At 31.2% G+C, this 26120-nt stretch overlaps 1 protein-coding gene across 2 annotated transcripts in view; it reads left to right on the plus strand.

Annotated features, from left to right (window-relative positions):
• The window catches only part of LOC117233767, a 167100-nt gene that overhangs the window by 77383 nt on the left and 63597 nt on the right, over positions 1-26120 (plus strand). For both annotated transcript variants that reach the window (XM_033494328.1, XM_033494329.1), the window contains one exon: positions 13306-13566. In XM_033494328.1, the coding sequence (XP_033350219.1) occupies positions 13318-13566 (249 nt within the window). In that variant the 5' untranslated portion in view covers positions 13306-13317. The remainder of the gene's footprint in view (positions 1-13305; positions 13567-26120) is intronic.

Below are 26120 nucleotides of genomic sequence, written 5' to 3' on the forward strand. Positions count from 1 at the left end.
TAAATATTTTGTAACTGTAACATACATTCTCAGATTAGTTTCAAATTTTATCGATGTAATCATGATACCGGCGTTTTCTTACGACGCTAATGAAATTTCAAAATATTACGTATAACACACACAATTATGTACGTAAAAGTTTCCAAGATATTTCCATGAGCCATGTAGTACATAGGTCAGTGAATAAGCAAGTTACTGCTTTCGTCTAAAAAACTTATGAATAGCTAAAAAAAAGTGTTTCTTATCGTTAACGTAATAATATGTATGGCCTAGAAATATCATTGACTTAGGAACACTTCATATCGCAATATCAGCATTTGCACGTTTCTAGCCTCGTTTTAAAGCGTTGCCTTAAATAATATTTCGCAAGGCTAGTAAAACTTTACTAGCGTTGCTATCCGCTGTCCCAAAACACACACCAAAGACCAATATGAAAACCATCGCGTGACCGCTGGAAAGAGTTCGTCATTCATAAATCATCGAACATCATGTAACTCATATTTATCAGACACGTGCAGCGTATAACTTGTTCGTCAAGCACCGAGTTCTTTGAGTTGTTCAAAATGTACGTGTGAAAACCGTGTTTTCGATCTTCGTCTTCGTTACCCTGACCCGCTGTATTCGGATCCCGGACCACTTTCCTAGAAAATATCGTCGATTTTTTACGAGCAATCTTCACCTTTCTCGACCCTAATATCGCGGTATGACAGTAACCTTACATTCGATCGTTACATTTTTAAGTAACTAACGTAGTTCCTCAGCATATGCTAACGTTTATCGTAACAAGAAGCTAATTTGTGAATTGCGCTTTTGGAGTATTTGCATCCGATTTCCTAACGTCATTTTGACGTGGCATCTTTCACTTTATCATCCGTGTTAGAATAATTCTCAGCCATGCTTTCCATTATCCGGGCAAACATGAAAATCGTATGGTGATATACAAGGTGGATATTACTTCTATTTAAATTTACGCAAGGGAATCTGCCTATAGGAACTGTATCCAGCATACATTTCGATATACGACGTTTATAACAAGGAAAGAATGCATATTTGTAGAGACAAGAACTGTATAAATCTTTTTGATAAAGAAAGATTACAGTTGTTTTATAAAATTGTAGATACGTATACGAATCTTTTTAATTCCCTTTTCCTTTTTATTACACGACTTTCTATTCTTTTTGCACTGTTTGATATAAGTAAGTTTTCATGCTGATAAATGTACGCGTAACAGAATTCTTATCTTGGAAAAAATCTTACACCTAAGTTTGAATTGATAGCTAATATCTTCGTAACGACCTTGTAACAACGTTGAATCGGGATATTAGCAAAAGAAAGCTTTCCTTCCTTCCTGCTAATTTTCCTTCCAACGAGATGCTTTTAAACATTTATTCACATAACACGAATTGCATTGTTCATATTTTCGTTTAATCCGAGTATAACGAAGATTAATTATTATTGTTATAATAATTCTTTTCTTGTATAACGTTTTTATCAGATAATTTTGTATTATATATTCCAATATATTGGATATATTAAGCTAGTAACATTTCAAAGTTTATTAATGTAAAGAATCAAAAGAGAGTTGTGTAATAAAAAGGTGGATAATGCTTTTAATTAATTTATTAAGCATAAATGAGATACTATTAAGAGAAGAAGAAAATATTAAGAATTTTTCTTTTATTTGTAGCAAGAATCTCCTGGAAATGAGAAAATTCTTTCTTTTTTCTATTATCATGGCTTTAGAATCTCTTCCTATACTTATTTTGTTGTTTTATTATTCGATTTTCAATTAATTTACATCTACATTATCTCTGATTACGTATACATTGAATTCCATTAATAGTCTTCTGTGTCCAGAAACGTTCAAATTACACCTGTGAAAATAAATATCTCGTTGATTAGAAGTACTATTTACATTGTCTCTGTAAACAAACATTAATTCTATCGTAGCCGGTGTATGACTTCGATTGATGTGGGTTTGAAGCTCTCGTAATTTGCAAACAATCGAAGGATTAGAATTCAGTGGGCAACTTCGATAACGATGTTCTTCATTGAAGACGACAAATTTGATTATTTTCAACTCTACCGTATTCGTTTTTTCTAAGACATTGAAAATCTTTTTCGAGAATTTGTTTGATATATCAGCATAAACATACACGTTCTACAGAGACTTATATAAAGAGGAGAGGTGTTGAGAGAAATTAATCATCGGACGAAAATAAGCGGATAGCATCCTTAAATGAAGTTTTTAAAAAATCAGGAAAAGCTGTTAAAATGCATTTTATGATTATTTGCAGACTAAAAGCCAAAAACTGGGGCCTTGTATGGATATGAAAATAATTTTTAATTAACTTCTAATCTAACCTAAACAAATTTCAGATTTTGGTGTGATCTTTTGAGGAGGCACAGATAACAACCAACGTAGCAACGTAGCGTCTCCTCGTCGTCAGAAATAAACTCTGTCCCTGATCAAAATCACCTTCACCTTTGACCTCAGTTGACTATCATGCGGTCCATAGGGGCGTGTATATATATACCAATATGCTATATTAACCAATATTGATATATCAAATGTTTGCGTCTTTTCGTTTGTTGTCAACGAAAGTGAATATGAATTTCATATTTAGAATATGAAAATTTGAAGTTCGTGATAGATTTAAGGTAGACATGATGCAGATTGCACGCTCGCATATTATGCAAGTTTTAGTAAATGAACCTGTCTTCCATCGAAATTTGATAATTTTATTAGTTAGTCTGACAGTGAATGTGATTATGCGTTGTAATACATGTACGATGAGCATAATAAACGATCTCGAAAGAAATTCTATTAATTAATATGATTACTGTCGCTCGAATTTTCATTATTTCTGGTATACGTTAACGACGTAACTTTTCGCGCAAACTCTATGTTGTAAAATTTTACGTACGTATAAACCTTGTATGAATTATAACGAAAGTTCCGTTTAATGGTTTATGATTTTTACACGGTAAACATGCCAACGCACCGAAATCTAAATTATACTGCAGATATGTATATAATTATTGTTTAGGGAATTCATGCCCTAACAGTAAAAACAGAAAAGTATTGCTTTCTATTTCTATTTTCCATCAACGACGTCTGTAGTATATTCGCTTATTCATATTGTAATATTTTATAAAAAATATCCAAAATGTTTTCTTTGAACGTTAATTGATTCTCTAATTTTTTCTTGGGAAATGTTCTTTTCTATATCACATTTTATAAAAAGCAAATGCCTCTGCCTTTATCACAAGCACTAATGAGTCTTTGACGCATATTCTCACGACTAACCAGGTTTGCGCTTTATAAGCTGCACGTTTTACATGATTCCGTAGAAAGAAGAAATTTGAAAGGAGTTAAATAGGGAGAAGTACCTGAACGATTTCTAAATCTTAAAATATGTACTTGTTAAAATATGTAATTTGAAGCTTCAATTCATCAAGTATGTTAATTCCATAAGTTTTGTTATGAACAAAATTTAGCTGCCGCTTATCGTAATTGAAAATGACTTGGAAATGAAAAATGATAACAAGGAAAGAGACACGAGAAGATCGCATGGAACGGTCCGTTTTTAATTGCATAACATTCGTTTATTATAATTCTTGCTAAAGTCCCGGAATAATTACGAGGTGAGTTATATTTATATGCCCCACCCTGTATACTACATTATTATAATAATTATCGCATCATATATTTGAAATTATTTTATCAGGTTACGTTAAATTACTTTAATTACGTCTTGAATGACATTTTATCAAAAAAAAAAAAAAAAAAACAATTCTAACCAGCATCGATCGAGATAAAATTGAATATTAAAATACACTTTAAACGTAGAGGAAAATCGAATAGCTTCTGATAACCTCACGTCGAAGTCATATCGTAATGTCAGCGAGGAACTCGTTGCTCTGATGCTGCACCGCTATCGGAAAACAATTTTTCGATGTTGTGCAAGAAGCGAAGGTAGAACGCCGATTCGACTAATTACGATGTCAACAACACCGCTTGACGATTAATGCGGGATTTCATGGCCAATTCAACGCTGATTTTTGCTTTCGCTGCGTTTAGTTAAGTGTTGCACGAAACTTTCGTTTTTCCCTTACCTTAATTGATTTCCGTCGGACAAGTACGCGTAGATTGCGAGTTTAATTTGTAATAATCTGCATTTTTATCGTGTATTGCTAACTCCGCTATGGGAATTATTTCAACTTTATATATTACTTTTTCGTGGTAAGTATTCTATTTGTAATTTATTCTGAATTTACAAATTTCAGCCTATAAATGTTAGATTTTGGTGAAAATTGAACTCTTCACATTTTATGCCAGAATTAATAACAGTTACTATATTTCATAAATTTGATGAATTGCCTTACATTGCCGAACTTTTATCCGATTCTCCCGGTCAGTTTCTTTTACATGTTTCATAAAATAAATTTCGGAACATAATATTATTACTAAAAAGATTTATGCGTCTCTTTTATGTAGATTCGAGAATACACCCATCTGTTCAATAGAAGAAAAATTTCTCAACTTATAAATCTTAACAAATTTATAGTATGACGTAAACAAAATAGAAATCTAGAAATAAGATAAATTCGATTTGTAAGCAACATATCTGTGATAATAAAAAATCTGTCTGTTTAATGAGAGATTAACTTAAAAATGTCTAGATTTACAGAATGACACGAATAAGATAGAAATTTGAAAACAAATCGATAAATGTTATATTTTTAAAGATAACACAACTGTAATAAAACCCGGCTCTAATAAAGCATTGATCCAAACATTTCCAGAATTATACATTTCTATGAAATTAAAATATAACACTTTGAACAAAATCGGTAAATTGGATTTAGAAGTAGCTTAATGGCGATAGTATAAAGCCTTTGAGAAGGTTAAAATAGTAATTAGTAGTTTTGCTAAGGAAACTAGCATCTTTAATCGTTCGAAAGTTCATAGTCGGCGGCTGTTGGAATGTATTGCGTAATGGATGGTAAGGTTTGTTGCGAACCTCAGGCTCGCCGCCCCTTTCCGTTTTCTACCAAATTACCGAATTCCTGCTACTGTTCATTTACCCTTCTAACTTCCTACAAGATCCTGCAACTTTCCAGTAACATTTCACGCATTAATACCAGTTTTAAGATGCTTTTTCAGTTCTCACAGCACGCGTGTAATCCTGATTATAATAAATTTTACCGAATCTCCTCTAATTTCCGGTGCTTTTTAAATTACTACTAAGTTATAATTTAAATCTAAAAGAAATTAAGTTAAAGTACTATTAAGTTATATCGCCCTTTCAGCTTCGTCTCTGCTTAAATACTCAGAGTAATTCATTTGACAATGAATAGCATCATGAAGTATCTTTTCTTAAAAAATATAATATTCTATTATATTTAATTAGTAAGTGGGGAATATTACAGACATAGTATGCAACGTTAATTTTTTTTTTATACAATAAAAATATTTCGTTATATTGAACTGTGGAAAATAAAAATAAATAAGTATACAAAATAAATAAATAAATAAATATATTACTCCAATTATTCAATTTTTATACAATAACAATAATTTAGTGTATTAAATCGTACTCGATACATGTTAAATTACAAAGTTATTTAACTCTTAAATTGTAGACGTTTTTACGGTACCTTACGGTAAACGAGAATCTTTTATACCCAGATGATACATTTTTCAGTAGGTAATATTTATTGAAAAAAATCTATTAAAATTCATATAATACGTTCAAACGTTCTAACTTAAGGTTATAATATTTTTACCAAATAGCTTCTTTTTGGAAAGTGGGGGAGCGGGAGGTTCACCGTCTATTACCTTGCGTGAAATTCAATCCGGTTGAAATAGCTCGAGCATGAAATACCTACATTCACAGTTTAAAGGTTAATAGTTTGAAATATTATAGAATCAAAGAAAAAGAAGTTATTATGCATTGTTAATTCTTTTACAACAAATATGAAGAATAAATCGAATAACAGAATGTAGAATAAAGTGCCTCAATTATTCAGTTTTTACACTATAGCAATAGTTCATTATATTGAATTGGAAAGAATAATTTAAAATAATAGGTAGATACAGAGTTATTAAATTAGAACTAAGCCTTTCTGCTGCGAAAATTTTAATATTGTATAACGACTTACAAAAGTACTTGAACATTTATCTCACCTTAAAACTTCGTTAGCATAGATATAGGCATAGAGGTATCATATTAATGATATTTACAAAAATTTGCAAAAATTAAAAAAAACATAAAAGTTAGAAAATTATTTATTACAAGCGGATGCTCCACAAAGGTTCCCAAAGTATTCGAACAGTCAATTATTTATTATACTAGTAAGTCACGGTATTTAGTGAAATCATACGTGATAGTGATAGATCATATACGTACTAGTTTTTTACTAAATGTACATTTGCAATAAATGCGAGTATCATTTATGCACATTTTCGGATCGTTTTCATATTTTGCCAGTTTATCAGCTTACCAGTTACGGTAATCGTATCTCATTTGAACGTTCATGAAATATCGAAAAGTTTTCTATAACGCACGTAATACGTACATTCACAAATATTTTCTATGATGAATGTTCCAATACCTTTGCGAATCACTGTAGTCACTTTGTTCCCGTTCGTTAGTTAGAACGACGTTACGTGTGAAAAGTTGTTTTATCGAAAAATTGATTGATATCGGTGTTAATTGGATGGTATTAAATCGACAGAAGGTGAGACTTCATTCAGAAATAAAATATATCGTTAAACAGGCGATTAAATAACGTTGAATTTAATTTATGCATTATTGAAATGTTAGTTGATTGTTTGAGAAAGTAGAAGTAATAGAATGGAAGAAAATGAAATATTTGTTATTTTTACTAAAACGGTTTTCATTTTTTTTTTTAATTATTTTAAAGAAGTTAATTATTTATTACCTTGTTCCTATGGAAGATATATGTATGTATTTATACCCTCAAATGTTGAAATACTTCCATGATATCATTGTGTGTTGAATTTAAAATCACAAAAGGTGTAAGATACGTTGTTCACGTACGGTTTTCATTTTAAGAAACAGTTTAAAGGTATGTAGTTCATTTTGTATGTTGTTATAATTTAATACAACACTGCTACGTATTGTCTAAAATATACCATCACGGTAATATGTATAGCCATAAATTTAATGTGGGAATGTTAATTCTCGTGTTACTCCGAAATATGTGGTGAATTTGAATACGTTTCACATAAAGTCCGAAGCAAGTTTAAAGACCACGTGCATTCTATTACGAAGTCTGAGTATGTCGCCTGTGCGGTCCGGCAAATGTTCGGACGAAATTCCAGAATAATTCCATCGCTTTCTAATTCGAAATACTTTTCACTTTAATATTCGTTTTAGATCTCTTTAACGTTCAAATATCTCCTGAGTTTTCCCTCTCATTAAATAATCAATTAGATGACGTTATTGAAAAAGCGGTGAAACGAAACCAATTGACTGGTTGATGGAACTAGCAGATGTATATCACGGAACAATTATTGAATAAAAATATGAAACGTTTTTCGGTTTAACGGCGAGGTCAAATTGTGATATTTTTTTGGAAATTATTGGAAACAATTAAAAGTTTTTCATTTTGAAACTTTAACCGACACATATACAATTGCATTTTTATTGGTTTCTGTTATTTACAGTAAGAACTAATAAATTTTATATTTAAAAGTTACTATTTCATATATAAAATAATACTTGAAATAACCGCTTTAATTTTTTATATAAGATTTGATGTGAGAATTTTTATGCATTTCAAAATATGCATTTCCTCATGCGTTTAAATTTGTCATTTTAAATTTGGAAGAATATAAATGCAGGAATTATTAATGAAAGAAAAAGATGCATATTTTATATTAACTGAAATTTAATTTTCTTTATAAATTAAACATTTTTTTATAAATTATAATTCCTTAATACGTATCTCTTGTTGATTCTTCAAACTAGTCTTAGAAATAAGACTTTTATCTTTTAAATTTATTATTTTCCGTGATATGGCTGCTTCGATTTTTGGTATAAGCGTCTTTACAAATCTTAGAACTGTTTTCTATTAATTCGAGAAATTTTTCAGTCCGTAACATAAAACGGGGAATGAATAAAATATGTTGGAAGTCTTAGTTTCAGTTCCACTATATTAGCTACGTTTGAATTGATAAATACGATTACTAAACAATTTTGTTCTTTTTATATTTACGAAATAAGTAAAAATTTTAGGATAATTCAATTTCGATTATGCTGGATTCGTTAATATTTTACAATTATGTAGTTATTTTGGCGATGTAAAAAATTGTTTTCAGGACGTTTTGGAGAAAGATGATCATTGTTATTGAATTTTTCAAAAAACGAGCCTATAGGTATACCTTTAATTACGCCAATCGATATATTTTCTTTATTTCCTATACAAAAATTAAAATACTTGCGTTTGAAAATGATTAACTTAAAAGATATTATTTTATCTCTAATTTTGTAGAACTTATCGCATGAAAGATTAGAATGACATAAATATTAATGTATTCAAGAATGAACGAAATATTTTGTATACTCATATTTACTCTACTTATAGAGCTACTTAAGAAGCTTCTTGCTTATTTATTAAATTCGTCTCTTTAAATTTTTACAGTCTTCAATGTATCTACTATTCAGTGGATCACAATTTAATTACAGTTAATCAAAATATAATTACAGTGAGCCACCGTAGTAAAAATTAATAATTAGTGCTTTTTAATGATATACATTCTGCAGTGTTTATTAATAGAAGTATATAACGTAATAATCGAGCGTTTTATTGATATTACGTGGTTAATTAAAAAATGACAGTCCATTATAATACAAATAAAAATATACGCAAATCGAATTGAATAATTGCGAAGATACGAATATATGTGTCTAATTACAGTTCTTCGATATTTCTCGTTCAACGTTTAAATTAGAACTATAACCATGTTTGGAAAGTCGAAGAACTACAGTGAAACGCTTTCTGAGAGCTTTCATAATGTAACATTGTTGGTATGAATCTGCGAATTGAATTAACGTTAGGAAATTGATCATTACGAGATCAAAAGCAGCTGCGCAAATCGTGATCTAGTTACCAGGAACGATCTAAAAACTGTCTATCATCTGTCTCTGTAGCTGTTATTGACCAGCACTCACGAGTCAATTAGAACCTGAGTGTGAAGCTTACGAGTCCTTAATGAAATGATGATCTGCGTCCGTCATTTTCAACGTTTATCAATTATACTGTGTAGTAGTCAATTGATTTACTAAAGCAAATAGGTCAGAGTCAGAGTATTTCGTTCTTTGCTAAGAACGTTGAAAATATAATATGTTTAATTATCATCAGTATAAGAAATTTTGACATAAAATCTGCATAAAGTCCAACATTGTGCTTCCAACTTTTCTTTTCTACGTGGGAATCTCGACAATTGAAGAAATAAGAAATCAATAAAAATGTTTGTTATCGTTGAACATACAACGAAAGGATTCTAAATTTATATAAAGTCCGAAATTGCATTTAGTTTCTTTGAATGTTTGATATATTATAATTTTCATAATATTCGATACAAATCAGAGATAAGAACTATTAATCTTAATTATTAAAAGTATGTGAAATTGTTAGGGTTGCAGTTATAAGACTTGAAGAAAAAGAGAGTATTCAGGATAAATTAAAATGATATGTAAATACATAGATAGCGTGTGCGTACATTAGTTCATTAATAACAGGAAAGATTTTATCGATATTGAATATTTCATTGTGAGGCAATTAAAATAATAATTTTTCGACTTAATATCAAGTCTGTCTGCAAACATTCGATATTGATTACGTATGCAGTTATTGATTTTTTTTACATTGAACATGCAACCGTGTTTCATATAGTGATGGAGTATCTGAAGATTCTCGACACGTTCTACCAGTAAAATCAATAATTCTAGCTTAGCTTGTAAAAAAGAGGAAAACTATTGAAACATGAAAGTGATATTATTTTAAAAACTAGGTCAAATGTGATATATATGTGCATTTAATGTGATTTTATAGTATATCTGTTTCTGTATCATATAAGTACTGAATTTTTGTCTTAATAGAATAATATAGATAAAAGGAGAGGATAAACATTTTTTAGATAAAAATAATAGTAATAAATTATTATTTGCTCTATTTTTTATATGCCGTTATACATTATTTGTCGTATGATGTAAACCAATTTTTAATAGAAAAAGTAAGATACTATTTAATAAAAGGGTGAAGACGTTACACAGGAAACAAATGATTTCTTAAAGATGATGTTCAATATATCAATGATTGAAAGTAAATCAATAAATATACTATTGTTGTATCTACTGTTGTTGCATTGTTATGCTGAAAAGGTAACTGCATATTGCGTACAAAATTCTCAACAACGACTTTACTAAACTTTAAGGGTAATATAGTGGCAGATAAAACAGGCAATAACATTCTGATAAATGATTCCATTTATTATGTGCATTTAGAATTATTCTAAATTAGAACTTGAACTATTGGATTAAAACTATCCAAAATTAGGATTTGAGCTATTGAATTGGAACAATTCCAAAAAATGTATTCTGTTAAATATTTAGAAATTATCTCTTTCTATAGCAAGTATCTCCTCTAGACGAGTTCCTTTTTTGTAAAGATTATTGGACGTTCTTCAAAATTAAATTCCTTTTTTCCTTTATTTCCAGATACTAATTTTTCTATTCGCTACATTAGCTTTAAGTCTATTATTTTTAAATAGAGCCATAAGTACATATAGACTTTGTATAAACTTTATAAACCCTCGAAGTTTATAATAATTCCAGAATTAAAACTTTCGTAATATGCATTCGCAGTAACAAAAAGATTAGATTTTCCATATACTTTCAAATGAGACCTAAATTTTCTGAAACGTTTCATCTAAGCTATTTATTTTCGTGCCGCAAAACAGACGTTTGTTCAATATTCGATCGAATTTGCCCTGAATCTTTTTCAACGACTAAACTTTCGCTTGAAACTTCGCTTTTCAGGCCGATATCACTTATGTATAACATTACTGAGGAAAGTGAGTTTTAAAACTTCACACGTTCGAGCCTGTGATCATGTAGTACAGTCTTCCTTTTTTAAAGGATTTACCATGACTCCGGGGAAACTTTTTAAGTTTCAATATGTAGAGAACAGAAATAAAGGATGAATATTAAATTATTAAATAATTTATTCAATATACACGTATAATAGAATCACGCGATTTTATGATGCTATTTTCGTTTTATTTCGGGTTTGATATTTTCACTGTCATGATATAATGTATAAACTAATTCAAATTGTTATTAAAAAATGTATATTGCCGTTCAGAAGTTCATGTAAATTGTATTTTTATTGTGACACCTCTTTTATAATATCGATACCTTATTTTCTCAAGGCAACGCTGGAACGAAAAATGTCGAAATAGTTTCAGATGAAAGCTTTACCAAAAAAAAAACAAATTGGGGTCTGAGAATAAATCTTTTTATTTGTTTCTTTCCCTTAAAAAAATCGAGGTGGCTTGGAAATTCATAAAATATGGATTTAACTACTTGATGAATTTTACCATACGTTGTGCGCTTCAAGTAACATGTAAATTAATTGAATTCCTTAAGATGTTGAAAGCTGTCTTATTGCATACTGTCGATTACCATAAACGATGAATATATTCGTATATACGTATACATATATATATATATATATATATATATATATATATATATATATATACATATATATATATATATATATATATACTGTGTATACATGGAGAGTACAACTGAATCAGTATACAATATATAACTATAGATTTCAATGATAGAAACACTCTACATAAATAATTCTTTAAAGTTGTAAATGTTTTTCTATATTTCTAAGATTGTACAGAAGTAACAGCGTACATACAATCTCCATAAAATATAGTTAACGCTAAGCATATTTTTTCGTCATACTCAAATCTCTTATTAAAAAAACACACATAATGAAAGTCTCGCTAAAACCTCATCCAAGCTTTTCAAATTCCAGTTTGAACCGGTTATTTAACTTGAAATATTATTTCAGGTTTCTATCCTTCTTGCCATTAGTCAATTCGCTTCGCTTGAAATCATTTGGGTTCGTGTAACTCGACTAATCTGAGCAACGCTTAAAAACACAATGGCTGGAAGAAATAGCTGCGCACACTTTTATTCTCTAACGAGGCGCATTTTCACCAAGATCCATACGTTTCATTTTCGCAGTATCAAACTTTTGTATACGTCGTATGAAAGTATTACTAAATGATATGAAATTTCACCTAATCAATTAATATTTAAATGCATACTTTTAGTTTATTTACTTACAAACGCATCTACATCTGAGGTTCAATAACAACTACGGTCGTATACGATTACATTTCCATAGGTTTATACAATATCACATTAAATTACTATTATACTATTGTTTGGTCATAGATATGTACGATATTTAAATTGTATTAGTGAGCATAGTTAAATACCTAAAAAACATGTCAGTTGTGGTAAATTCAGTTACTTCTCTGCGGCTAGATTAATTGAAAAATGTTTGTGTTCCTTTTATTTCTTCCCTCTTATTTAGGGTCGTTTTGACGTTACTTGGGACGCTGTGTTGTTGTCTTTCGTTTTGAAATTTAGAACATTCAACTAACAGGCAAAAAATATTTCTTACATGTCATATGACGATAATTTTTGTATATGTTACACGTGAGCGCTACTGAATGATACGAAGCCTAATCTAATTAATTACTATGCAAATGCTACAATAACGTGCAAATACATTTTGTAGCCACTGTATACAAAATCATATCTACCAACATGTAAATATCTACCATATGTACATATATACATGAATATATATTAGGTTGTCCGAAAAGTGTTTTTCTTTCGCAAGCGTGTTTCTTACAACAGTGAACCTTCATACAAACCAAATCTGTGAAATGTCGCGGTGTTTATCTCGATAGAACAAAATGGATCGTACGTAATTCGACAAAATTTTCGACGTCTATTATTTCTTCATAAAACGAAAGGAACTTTTCGGACAACCTAACATATATATATATATATATAACTTGCTTGCAATATTTCCTTAATTTATGATGTACCTAAACGAATCCTCGAATTCGAGAACACCACTGACCTACAAATCGCTCGAATTCGTCCCTCCACTCTATCGATCTACACACTGACCTAAACGACCTGACAATTTCTCTGATGATGTCGACAGAAGCTTTGGAGGATGGGTTCCCGAAGGAGCGGTTTCAGCGGGAGCCGGGCGAACGCTGGCGTTCTGAAGGAACGAGCCAGCATGTCGTTCATGCTGGTGGTCATGTTCTTCGCCGTGTTCGGTTTGATCGTCTTTACGGAGATATTCCTGATCGACGAGAGGCGTGGCGGGGGCGTAGGTGGCACCGGGGCCCTAGGAGGTCACAGGAGTGGACATCGATTGCCGGCTGCGCCCGATCGTCCGGATTACGGGGAAATCGGAGTAAGTACGCAATTAGGACCATCTGTATCCACTTGATTAAACTTCGCTATTGCTCCATATGAATCTCATACTCTACAGGGTGTTTCGGAAAGTTGGTTATCAAACGTTAGGAGCGTGTAGTACTCATGGAAACAAGGAAAAAGGGCATAGCGAATGTAGTGAATACAACTGTCATTAGTTTTGGAGTTATAAGATGTTTCGCAAAAGGAAAATATATTACGCATTGGGCTGTTGGAAAAATTTGTGGCCTACTTGGCAGTTAATGCCGCGTAAAAAGGTACGATCGAATGAAATGCTGAATCGTGATCCTGATGGCATAAGAAGAGTCTGATGCACTGGAAAAATGCAATTTAAGGGAACAATCCGAAATTCGTTAATTAGTTTTGCATTTAGAAAGTTTTGTATTTATCAAGGTAATTAGGGGCTTTGTGTGGCGGTGAAAAGCGTCTGCTTACTTTTAGACTTTTAGTCTAAAAGCATCGAACTTTGGCTGGGATGTTCAATTCCATTCATTGGATATAACATACTCACACTGATTTCGTTTAATCTAACTTTCGTTTTAATTACGGGCAACTGAATGCTTCAAGAAAGAACGAAGAAACTCGTCGCTAAAAAGAATAATAAGTTTCTTTTTTAAATGGCACCATAGAAAGGAACAAGAAATTCATTGTATTATTTAATAGAGTATTCAATTTCTTTAGAAATTTAATTTCGCAGCAACGTTTTCCAACAAGCCAATACTCGGATATATTGCGTGATAAAAAAATGACGATCGGTTATAATATAATTTACTCCATACGGCAACATGGCAGGAACTGATTTCGATCTTGCGCAGTCTCGAAAGTTATCGTTTCTTAATAACCTAATCTCGCGAAGATTTTTTCATGCAGTAGAGTCTCCTGTAATGTTACAGGCTCGTAGCTGAAAGCGTCTTATAACTCCGGAACTAACGGTGTTTCGACTCATGTTTATTAAGACGACTTTGCCTGCTTGTTTCAAAGCGTACTGCTTACACGCTCCTGAAATTTGATACCAACTTTTGGAAACACCCTGTGCATTTAACAGCCGCACCGTTGAAATAAATGTCGGGAGAAAATGGACTCGGTCGTTTCGGACCTGGTACGCGAGCAGGTCCTCGCGATTAACCGAGCCGCGATTCGTTTAACGAATTATTTACTATCGTTCGATGGACCGTTTTCACCAATCAACGCTATTTATTTCCGTTTTGTTAACCGCTTTATTCGTCGTTAGTCGTATGCAAATATTGATCGGATAATGGAGTAGAGGGTGGTATTCCTAGCAAAGGGAAGAAAAAGCAGAAAATAGTTCACCCTTATTTGATGACCGATCGCGGTGGCACGACCGTTCGTTTCTGATGATTTGAATATGTATTTAATCGCTACTGTGTCGGGACCACAGGCAAACAGCGGTGATTTCGGCACAGATTGTCCGATAAAATAAATAAGCGTCACATGGGATAAACATATTGATTTTCTGATTTAACGACGATTCGCTTTGATGGCTATGAGAGAGTATTTTAACAGTTGAAACGGGACGAAGTTGTGGAGGAAACGACCTCTTAGGTTCGAAGATATAAATCTCATATTATAGAATAAACCTATAAAGTTTTTGTGAAGTATAAAAGACGTAGTAATGACAATTAATGTCCTTGAATTTTCAAGATAAAAAGGATATGTATTCGACCCTAAGATTAAATGTAAAGTGATACGAATTTGATCGACGATGTAGTAAATTTAAAAACCTGGTTTTCGCAGAAAATAGAAGATTTTGATCATCGTACTTCTTCTTTGTAGTTTTCTAATAACGGGCATATGCTACGATATTTTACTAATAAGTTTATAGAGGATTTAAGGGAAATAATTTTCTCAGAAAATTCGCCACCAAATTCTTGTCATTTCAAGTGATGATTAAATAATAAATGGTAAATGGCTGCCATTTTTTTTTATTATAGAATTTATTTTATTTCATCCTTTAGGACGTTTCATCATGCATTTAGAATCAGTTTGAAATGTATTATACTACATGTGTTTTACTAATATTTACTTAATTTAACTCTTTATCAATATGTTTAAGTGCTTATGCTTTTTTATTTTCAGCACACCTCAATAATCGATAGATGATCAATACAATAGAGTTTCTTTTTTGCAAGTTTCTATAGTAACAATGAGTTGATCTACGCTAAATATTTGTTCGCTTTCGATGTATATGTATAATGCAGTAATAATTTAGTTCAGTAAAACGTACATACGATTGATGGTAGAAAAAATCACAAATTAATGCAGACGCTTCCGCTTTTCTAAGTTTTCAATAAAATTCGCACGACAAATTGTTTCCAATCGATCAGCACTCTTTTTCACTGACTGCTCTAACGCTCCAAATAAACGTGTAACCATTTATTGTGATTACATTTGATAATTCATATTTTTCAGCGGTTATTCAATAAAAGTTTCCTGTCTGCGCATGATATATCGTACGCAGTGAACTACGATCACAAAGAACATTTTTCTCGACGCGGCTATTTACATACTTCGTCGATTAACTGTGAATCTATGTGAAACAAACGTTGCCAGTCAATTTAACAAATTAAAAGTTCGTTAAATTCTTGGTTATTCTCTCTCTCTCTCTTTCTCTCTCTTTGAATGAGTTCCAGTGTTTCGTCGTTACGATCGAAGTGGTTTAAGAGATGATTCATTGCATTAACGGTTCGCGTTCATTGATTCGGCACCGAGATTAAGATTGCGATATTAAAACGTGATAAATGATATACGATGTCAGTTTGCTGTAACGAGCGTGCATATCGAAATTATTGTTTGTGTGCACACGTGACGCTGCATCAACGTTTACGATACTTGTTAGTTGGATAACGATAACGTCAGAATCGCTGACAACGTACAGGCGTATGTGCAACGTGTCTTGTAAAAAGCTATACCGTAGTGAGGTGTAGAAAAAATTGATAACGCGAATTGCTTATCGCGATTTTTATTCATAGTTTATAAATATAGTTTATGTAGAATGGGAAGTACACTTGTAAAGGTAAAAACATATAAACTTCAATGCAGCGTTTGTACACGATGACGCTACTGATATGTACACAGTTGAGCTAATTAATTATAGTAGAAAAGAAAGGAAAAATTATGAAATTAATATTGAAATAAATATACTCGCATATTTGATTTTAGAATTAATAAGAAAGATCGCATGTGATATTAAAATAATATTTTGATATTAGAAGCATATTAATTTTAATCGAATGTTATAATTTCATAATAAATGCTCAAAGTAATTTTACATCGAAGGTAGATTATCTCTGTCTCATCACTGATCTAACAAATGTGAATATTTTAAGCGTACGACTAATTAAACAGAACTACGGAGTTGGTTATATTTTGTAAACAAAATTTCGTCGTGAACTCGTGGAAAAGTCAATTTACAAAGATCCTGATTGCGAAGTTTAAAGTTCAGCATTTTTGAAATTAAAGATATTATCGTAGTATAAATATACATATACTACACTGAATAATTTTATAGAAAACATATATAATAATTTTAAAAGTTGTTCGAGGATCAGTTGGGAAAGATAATACTTTTCATTAATTCATTTATTTAAATCTACTGTTTTAACATTTTCATCAATTTTATTAACAGATTACAGTACACGTTCATCTAAATGTTTGAAAATGATATCATTTACTCGTATCGCGCAACTTTCACGTGACCTTTCGAGGTAGATTTATAAATTGAAAAATCAATCCGAAAGACGGTTAAGAAACTAAGAATTTCAGTATTTGAGTTTTCCACGGTACTAATTAACTTCGATCATAACAAAATCAATATTGTATTTTATCACAGACATCGTATGATACTACTCAATCTATAATATATCATTGAAATAAAACAAACACGACAATAGCAGCCTCTTTGCGACGCAATCGACTAAATAAATTTTAATTTCCTGGAAAACCGCTCTCTATCTGGGCTCATTCGATCTTTTGAAAGGACAAAGCGAGAAGGACGAGCGAGAGCGTATTAGGGGTCGTAGGTGAACCCGAGGTTCCCCTCTGCATCGGGTCCGGAAACCATTTTAATCTCCGCTATAAAGTTCGCAATCATCGCGAATAAAAGGGCGCAGATTATGACCTAAAATCGTGCTTTGGTGTTCGCGGCTTACCCTCGGGGAAATTAAAATGTCTCAATGGCCGTTGGCAATCCGTGACAACCGAGTTACTCCTTCTGACCATCAGAACTTTCTTCGGGGTCCTTCTCCTTTTCTTCTTACTTCTTCGTCCACTCCTTCTTCCACGGTAGTAATAAGCAAGAGATATCGGGCGAGTTCGGAGAATGAGTGGGTTTTCCATTGGAGAACTCGCACGTTGCTCGCGGGGTCGATAATCCTCAAACGTTTCCTGTTGGAAGCAAAAGGGAACTGGCAAAAGACTTTCGAACTAATGGCAAGGGCTCAACTTTATACTCGGTCGCTCTTTGTTCGTACAAAGCGGAAGAAAAGTGGAGACGGAAAACTTTGCCATCCTGGACCATCGATTTTTGCCCCTGTCACTGCTTTCCGCTGCTACTCACGCTCCTATTTTTATTCCTCCCTTTTATTTCGTGCTCTTCTACCTCTTCCCCTTTAGCATAGCACACGCCTCACGCGTCTCTTAACCTCACTCCAGCTGTTTTATATGCTCTTTCTCTTCTCTCTTTCATCCGGTATAACCGTGTCGGACAATGATTCACGGTGGAGCGAAAGAGTCGAATAAGAAGCAGTTCGCGTGGCATTGATATAGCCGCTACTTAAAACGAATATCGATTGCAGCCTGCTTTTCCCTGTGTTTCGAGTTTCCGTGCTAGCGACGCGTCGGGGTGAAGGACGCGCTCGTCAAAAATTCTGATGCCACCCAGATGATATACGTATACGTGATGGCCCATGCAGTAACGCCCACGGGATACGATATGCCATTGAAGCTGGGAAGAAATGGAAAACACACCGTAGGACAAAGTGAAACGATACGGGAAAAATGAAAATTCTAAGATTAATTCTATGCATTTTTATAGATACAATAGCGATACGTATATAGAGAGTGTAATTATATCCGTTTTAATTTATCAGGTTTCGAATTTTGTGGTAATCGTAAAATTGAATTTCGATATAATTTTGTGGAGAATGAAAAGAAAGCTTGATTGATAGATCGCGTATTTACATGAATTTAGCGAATTTGAAATGCAAAAATACACAAAATGTACGTAATAGGCAAAAAGTGTATAAGATATTCAAAGTAGAGTACTCGTTACAATACTTAGCAGGTGACGTTGATTAATCTCTACACAAGTTCCGTTTCTTCTACTGTGACGAAAGGTTTGCTTAAGTATCCAATTTATCGATCGACATGGACGAAAGTATGGAATTATATTTAAAAAAGAGCCGCAATTCCACTTTTCCAATTCATTGATACATAGAAATGTGTCCAATTAATTCTAGAATATTTTTCATTCTACAGTTTTGACTGATTGAACATTTTGTTGACTCCTTCGACGATTCGATAAAAAACTATTTTGAACAAAATTCTTAATAACCTTTCATGCTACACCGCGTGATCGATTCAATATTACTTAATATTTGTTGAGAACATTTTTCTATTAGATTGTTTAAAAAATCGTAACGAACGTTACCCAGCATATTCTCTGTGCTATTTCATTTTACCTTATGAAATTTCTATTTGATTTAAAAAATATATTCTCTTTCAATCATGCAGGACACTCTGTGTATATAAAAGCGGTTAAAATATTTAGAAAAAGGAATTTTAGTGACATAAAGTTCGGTTCAAATACCTGAACAAGTTTTATAGTACATTGTTGATAATATACATACATTCCCAATCGTAAGTATTAGGGTATTTATTGGTATTCGGTATAAATCGAATGCTTTCTTCAGTGCTTTTATTGTTTAATTATTTTGTTAATTTATTGTATAAAATATGTTATTTCGTTCTCATCATATGTGTTTTATAACGTAAACTATTAAGTAAAATAAAGAACTTTCTTCTCTCTTTTGGAGTTGACAATGTATGTAAATGCACACATATGTATGTATTTATATCGTACGATGTATAAAATTTGTTTTAATTTAATAAGATCATGAAAAATATAAGAAATAATTGTTATGTAGAAAAAAATTGGAATTTTCCATTATAACGCTACTTGAAGTTTAATATTTTAATTTTTTTGTGCAGATAATATTTATGTATAGAGTTATATTGATTATTTATGTATGTTTTGTTATATTTATGTTTTATGTAAAATAGCTACAAAACATGAAAATTAAAATTTCTAAATTAAAATTCGTTACTGCAATAGAAATATTCTCGTGACATAATTTACACACCTGCGATAGGCTTTGCATGCTATTTTAATCAGAAATCTTAAAATATTTATAGATGTCAAGCATTCTTCAGAAAGAAACGTACATAACTCAACTGGTAAAAAGATATAAAAGCATAGATAAAAATATCAGACAAACTTCAACTCACTGCACAGCAAAAGTGAATCTGTATTAAATAAATATTCTTTCGATAAAATTCTGTTTATATCGAAATGTTTGATAAAATAGGACATTTAACATTTGATAAAATGGTCTTTAATTCGAATAAAAGAACTTTTAAGAACTTCTATTTATATCACTGCAATATTTATTTATATCTTTATTTATGTTTTACAAATTTTTGTACCGTTCACTTTAAATGATGAGAAATGTTTTAATTAAAATATTTTTATTCACACCTACGAGCTTGTATTTTCGTAAGTTTTGTTTGCGTTCACGCTTTTAATAAAACGAAATGAAATAAAAATTGCGATAAATTTTAAAAAATACTATACACAGAGAGAAAATATTTCTCTTGTTAGGATTCCGACAATAAAGATAAAAAATTCTAAATAGCACTAGCATGTGCTAGATAAAATACCAGTGCAAGAGATAGATAAACTAAAATACGATTCATAGATCCGCCTCTATTTCGTACTAGTTAATAGGTATTTAGTTTCACACTGATTGCGCATAATGATATTTTCATTTTATTTCACCTCCCATTTATAACTGGTTATCGCGAATGCAATTCAAATGGGGGATTACAAAAATGAAGTCGAATCAATTCTTTCTGAATATCTTAAAATAAATTTCTTTTTCTAAGGTGTTGTCATGTAACCCGGAGAATGTATTTCCATATCGTTTCACTTGCAGCCGACAATTAAAATTCCCAATTATTTGATTTATTCATATTACTCGGTTTTCAGAATAAATATTCGTCACGCGAGATATTAAAGCAAAATTACTTCTTCAAAATTAGTATATTACTTTTTGATCGTAATTTATAGTAACTTCGACATATAAGGTTCCAAAAAGACCTAAAAAGTATAATAAATGAAATATAATAAAATAAGAATTCCTTAATTTAATAATTATTATTTTATATTATTTTTCAAAAATTAACGTATCATTTTTCCATGGTAATTTATAGTAACTCAGTTATAAATCGATCCATGAAATAATCAAAGAACTCGTATCAAAAATGGCTCTTGCTAAATTTTTCGCCTTTTTATATAATAATGCACTGTGCCTGTTAAGAATAAATTATTATGAAAAATGATCCATGTCCTGGCTTATAATCGAATGGAAATCGATCGGTTCTACAAAGGTTCTAATTCCACAAGTTCGCAGTTCTTTCGTAATATCATCATAAACACATCTACAGCAATTGTGTAATGTGATGAATATTTTGTTGAAAAGAAGTTGACATGTACTGAACAGAAATTTGAAATGCTACAGAATTCTTTCGTTTTCATACAGAAAGACACAAGACTAACTTGAGACTAACTAACTTGAACAAGAGTCATTTTATGATCTCTCTGTAATTAATAAAGGAAACAAATTAAACGAAAATTTATTTCAGCAATAATAAACGATAATATGAGAATTCAGTAATTTAATAATTAAAGATATTTATCGACAAGGAAATTATAATACGAACAATTCGCACAGAAAAAATTGATATTTTCCTATATTTCACTTTATACTGTTCATTACATTTTACGTAATGGTACCAACAAGTTAACACGTGTCGTGAATATTTACAAACTACAATATTAGTCACAACCAATCGAGGAGCACTTTCAAAAATCGATCTCGACTAAACTTTTTTTCTTAGAACGTTCTCATTGCAGGATAGAAATCTTTTTGATTATACCCCGTTTTAGCTGTTCTCGCGTCATTATTTGCTTCCTGTCTTCCCACTGTTCTCTTTTTCTCGAAGCGCCGTTTCTGCATTTCCTGGTTCCGGAACGTTTGAAAAAGCAACATCGAGTTTAGGGGCTAAATTGGTCTCAGATGATTTCCGAGATGGAAAAGTGGCTTCGTCCAGCAGGAAATAGCTTTTATAGGAATGGTACACGTGATTCCGTTGAACTGTAATGTAAAGCTGTTTAGAACGAGCGGGAATTCTATTCAATCGTAATAAATACCGGCGCGATTCGCTCGATCAGATCTTTAATTTCGTTCCGCGTCCTTTCCATCGTTAAAATTCAAATGAAACTGTATTGATTTCGTTGGCGTCTCCGTGATAAAGTGCTTTAATTAGCAATAAACTATGAAATTATCGAAATGGTCGAACAATAATAAGATTACGCGAAACTTCGCTGTATTTAACCATTTATATACAATTTTACTATAGTCTAAAGACGCGATAACATTATTATTTTAGAATTCATAGAGCTTACGTAACGTATTGTTTAAGTTTCTATAATTTCAGCCGTGTTTCATCGATGCATGAATCTTGTGGTTGAAGTCAGGAATAAGGTTCACATAATACGTTTAAGTTACCAAATTTTCTTGCTGTGAAACTTTATAGTAATAAATCTAATAATAATTCTATTATTAGAGTAATAATAATTAAGTAATAATAACTCTAATTGGTTATTTTATTAGCTCTTGTGATGATTAATCGTCTATGTTATAGAAAATCTTCTTTTTCCAAGACTCTCTTTTCGCTAACCTGTTAGGCTTGTGAGAAGTTACCAATGTGACAATTATTTTTAACATATCTAAAATTCGAATTTGCACCATTACGACTACTTATGAATCGTGTAGCTTTTTAAAAAAAATTCTATAGTATCAGATATCGCAGAAAGTTCGCGCTGTTCTTCATGTTTATGCATTTTTTATCAAAATATTGTCCAATTTTTTTATAGAACCCGTGTATCCTGTAACTAGGAAAATTTAAACGAATCGGCTAATAGAAATAACTTCTCATTAATACAATTCATCAATAAATATATTGCATAAGTTATCTACAATACATTTATTGTCGACCTAAATGTTAACTATTTGCCTGTAATATAGCATTTTAAAACTCAAATTTACGTACAATGTAGACGAATAAAATTTATTTGTTCTGGCATATCAATTAAAAAACATTACTTTATGATTAGAGCTTTGGGAGTCACGAATTACTAGAATCTTTAGATAGTATCTATAACTAGTGATACACATATCATAAACTACAAATCCTGTCATAGCATTAGTAGCGTAGTATTAGCCAGGGGCATAACCCCTTGTGACCTATTTTCTGTAATGGACGATTCTCCTAAATGCCTGACTATAAGTAGCAGTTGCAAATCCCAAAACGATTGTCCACAAAGCTTTCAAGAAACATTATTCGTTAATCATACCACAATACCTTCATCTTTCTTTAATGTGTACATACGTGTCAAGTGCGCATTAAATTTCACCCTGTTAGGAATTAGAATTCATGTTCTAGGTCATTTGAAAGTTTTTTTCGAAGCTGCCATAGCAACCTTTCTACAATATTCCCATTGCAAGTGCAACTTGAACGAAACTGTTTTCTTATATTTATTGAAATTAATTCTTTAATGCAAGAATGTATTAATTAGAATTATTGAGTTGGCAACTAAGTGATTGCGGATTTTGTCATCAGGTGGTATTGACAAAATCCGCAATCACTTAGTTGCCAACCCAATATATTACTGCTACTACTATAATAACCAGAAGGTTATTATTATTTATCTAGTATTATATATAAAAATAAATTAATACAAAGTAGTATAGTATGTACAAAATATGTAATTCCTGACACATATAAACGGGTGGATGTGTAAGTTTCAGGTTTAAATACTATAACAAATACCTTTTCATTTATAATAAGGAACTTTATATAATATTCTATGTATTTTTCCGTCTATCTTGTACATTTTTCTACACTTAAATTTCCCACAAACGCGTACCGATTCTCAGTTTACTTATAATTTATCATTTGAAGATTCACCGATGGTATCAGCGAATCGTTGTTCAAATTGACTTAGAATTGATTTCACCAGAGTTCGGAAGATTGAAAGAACGAAGAAAGCTGAAGACGAATGGCGAATAAGAAGAACGGGGGACTAGTTGAATTCATCTTCCTTATCGCGAAAAGAGCCCGCGTGCTCGTCTGCCACGTGACCAAGAACTAAAAGGGAAATGTAGAACAATGAGGGAAATGTAGAGATCGTTGAAATAATGAAAAGGTGAACGATACGTCAGGCCGTTATCAAGATGAATAGAGGCTTGCGTTAATTTCGTCTTCCAGTGAAATAAATCGACGCTTAATAAACTATTGAGCAGAAGCTGACGCTGTAATGTCGTAATGCCAGGCAAATGAAGCGGCCTGAGGATGGCTGTGACTTTCGCTTATTAACGTCATAATTACCACTGGCGAAAGAGCTGAATCATTTATTCATTATATATCAGTGAACTTGTATATGGCTGCGTCTATCGCGGTTAAAGAAAAACGAAATGTTTATTAACTAGAAACTTTCGCTTTGCCTGTGCAAATGCTTTCAGAAACTCGTATTCCTCTTTTTCATTTATTTCACTGTGTATGAAAATCCTTTTGGACATATGATGCCTTAACGTTGGAAATTATAAAGTAGTTAGAGTCTTTTTTCTACAAGTTTAAGTTCGCAATGGTGCTTTCTGCGTTGTGTATTTTGTTTTAGAATCGTTTTTGAAGAAATAGGTATATATTAGGTTGTCCGAAAAATTTCTTTTGTTTTATAAAGAAATAATAGACGTACAATGTTCTTTGTTTTACATTAGCTTATTGAATTATGCATAAACGTAATAATAGAAATATAACGAAATAGATCATACCTAATTCAATAAAATAATATAGAACAGAAATTGTTGTTCATCTATTATCACCTTATGAAACGAAAGAAACATTTCGGACAACCTAATATATATAATATATATATATATATATATATATATATATATATATATATATATATATAATATATATATATAATATATATATATATATATATTATCAATCAATATATGATAATCAATCAATCATATATATATATATATATATATATATATATATATATAGAGAGAGAGAGAGAGAGAGAGTGAGATCGTTGACGGCTTCAATTTTCATAAAGAATTTGTTGAAAATGATAACGTAAGTATGGGTTGCTCGCCACCCATATGCAGATGCGTTAGTTATAAGAAATAGTAACTAGGAGATAATCCTAGTTACAATCGATAGATTTAATCGATAAGCTTAAGATGCTTTTTTGTTTTTATCCTTAGTTTTTGTAAAGGTTTTTTTGGCTCACAACGATGTGATAGATTTATCCATTCAATAAAATAATAACTATTGTGATCCTACCTCTGGGTATAGAAATAACAACAGAATTATTTACTGCTACGTATGTATTCTTATACTTTGATGTTTTAATACCGTTATTATTACTTTTAGAATTATTAGAGTTATGTAGATTGTATGATCTGCTTATTACTAGATATATACTTTATAATGCTGAATGCATCACCTTCGTATGTATTACAAAAAAGTTGTTTTTATATCTTAAAAATCTTGAAAAAGGAATTTTGCTGTGGAAGATGTAGTTCTTCTGAATTATATTTTAGTATAATACTAGGTTAGTAGGAAATAAATAATTGAATAATTGAAATACACTTGGATTTGTTACATTAATAAATTCTGTTAATGTTTGATTATTTTCAATACTTTGTGTGTTCTACATTCAAAAATTAGTTTTTTTATATTCACGTATTTCTGTTTTTCTGTACATTTTCGAACGAATCCTTACGTCGATATATAGTATTTGTAATACGAATTACGACTTCTAATTCTCAAAAACTTTTGTATAAGAACTAGCCGAATTACAATAGAAAATTCCTCGACATACTTTCTTCTCTAATTTATTCGTACGGTTCTAAGTAAATTATTAAAATTCTAAACGCTTAAACGGTTCTTTAAAACAGACAAAAGGTTTTTTAATTGAATTTTCTTCTTTGAATTTGGTGAAGATATAACTAGTAAAAATTGATTTGTTATGTAAGTTTTATATAATGTAATATAAATGTACTACACAGTTCCAATAACTGTCCACATTAAAAAAAAGGGATGCATTTTATTTATCTAAAAGGAAAGGGGAAAAAGATAAGACGCGAGAAACATTTC

This window comes from Bombus vosnesenskii, unplaced genomic scaffold (genome assembly GCF_011952255.1).
Source record: "Bombus vosnesenskii isolate JDL3184/JDL3185 unplaced genomic scaffold, Bvos_JDL3184-5_v1.1 scf7180000013299, whole genome shotgun sequence".
Classification (NCBI taxonomy): Eukaryota; Metazoa; Arthropoda; class Insecta; order Hymenoptera; family Apidae; genus Bombus; species Bombus vosnesenskii.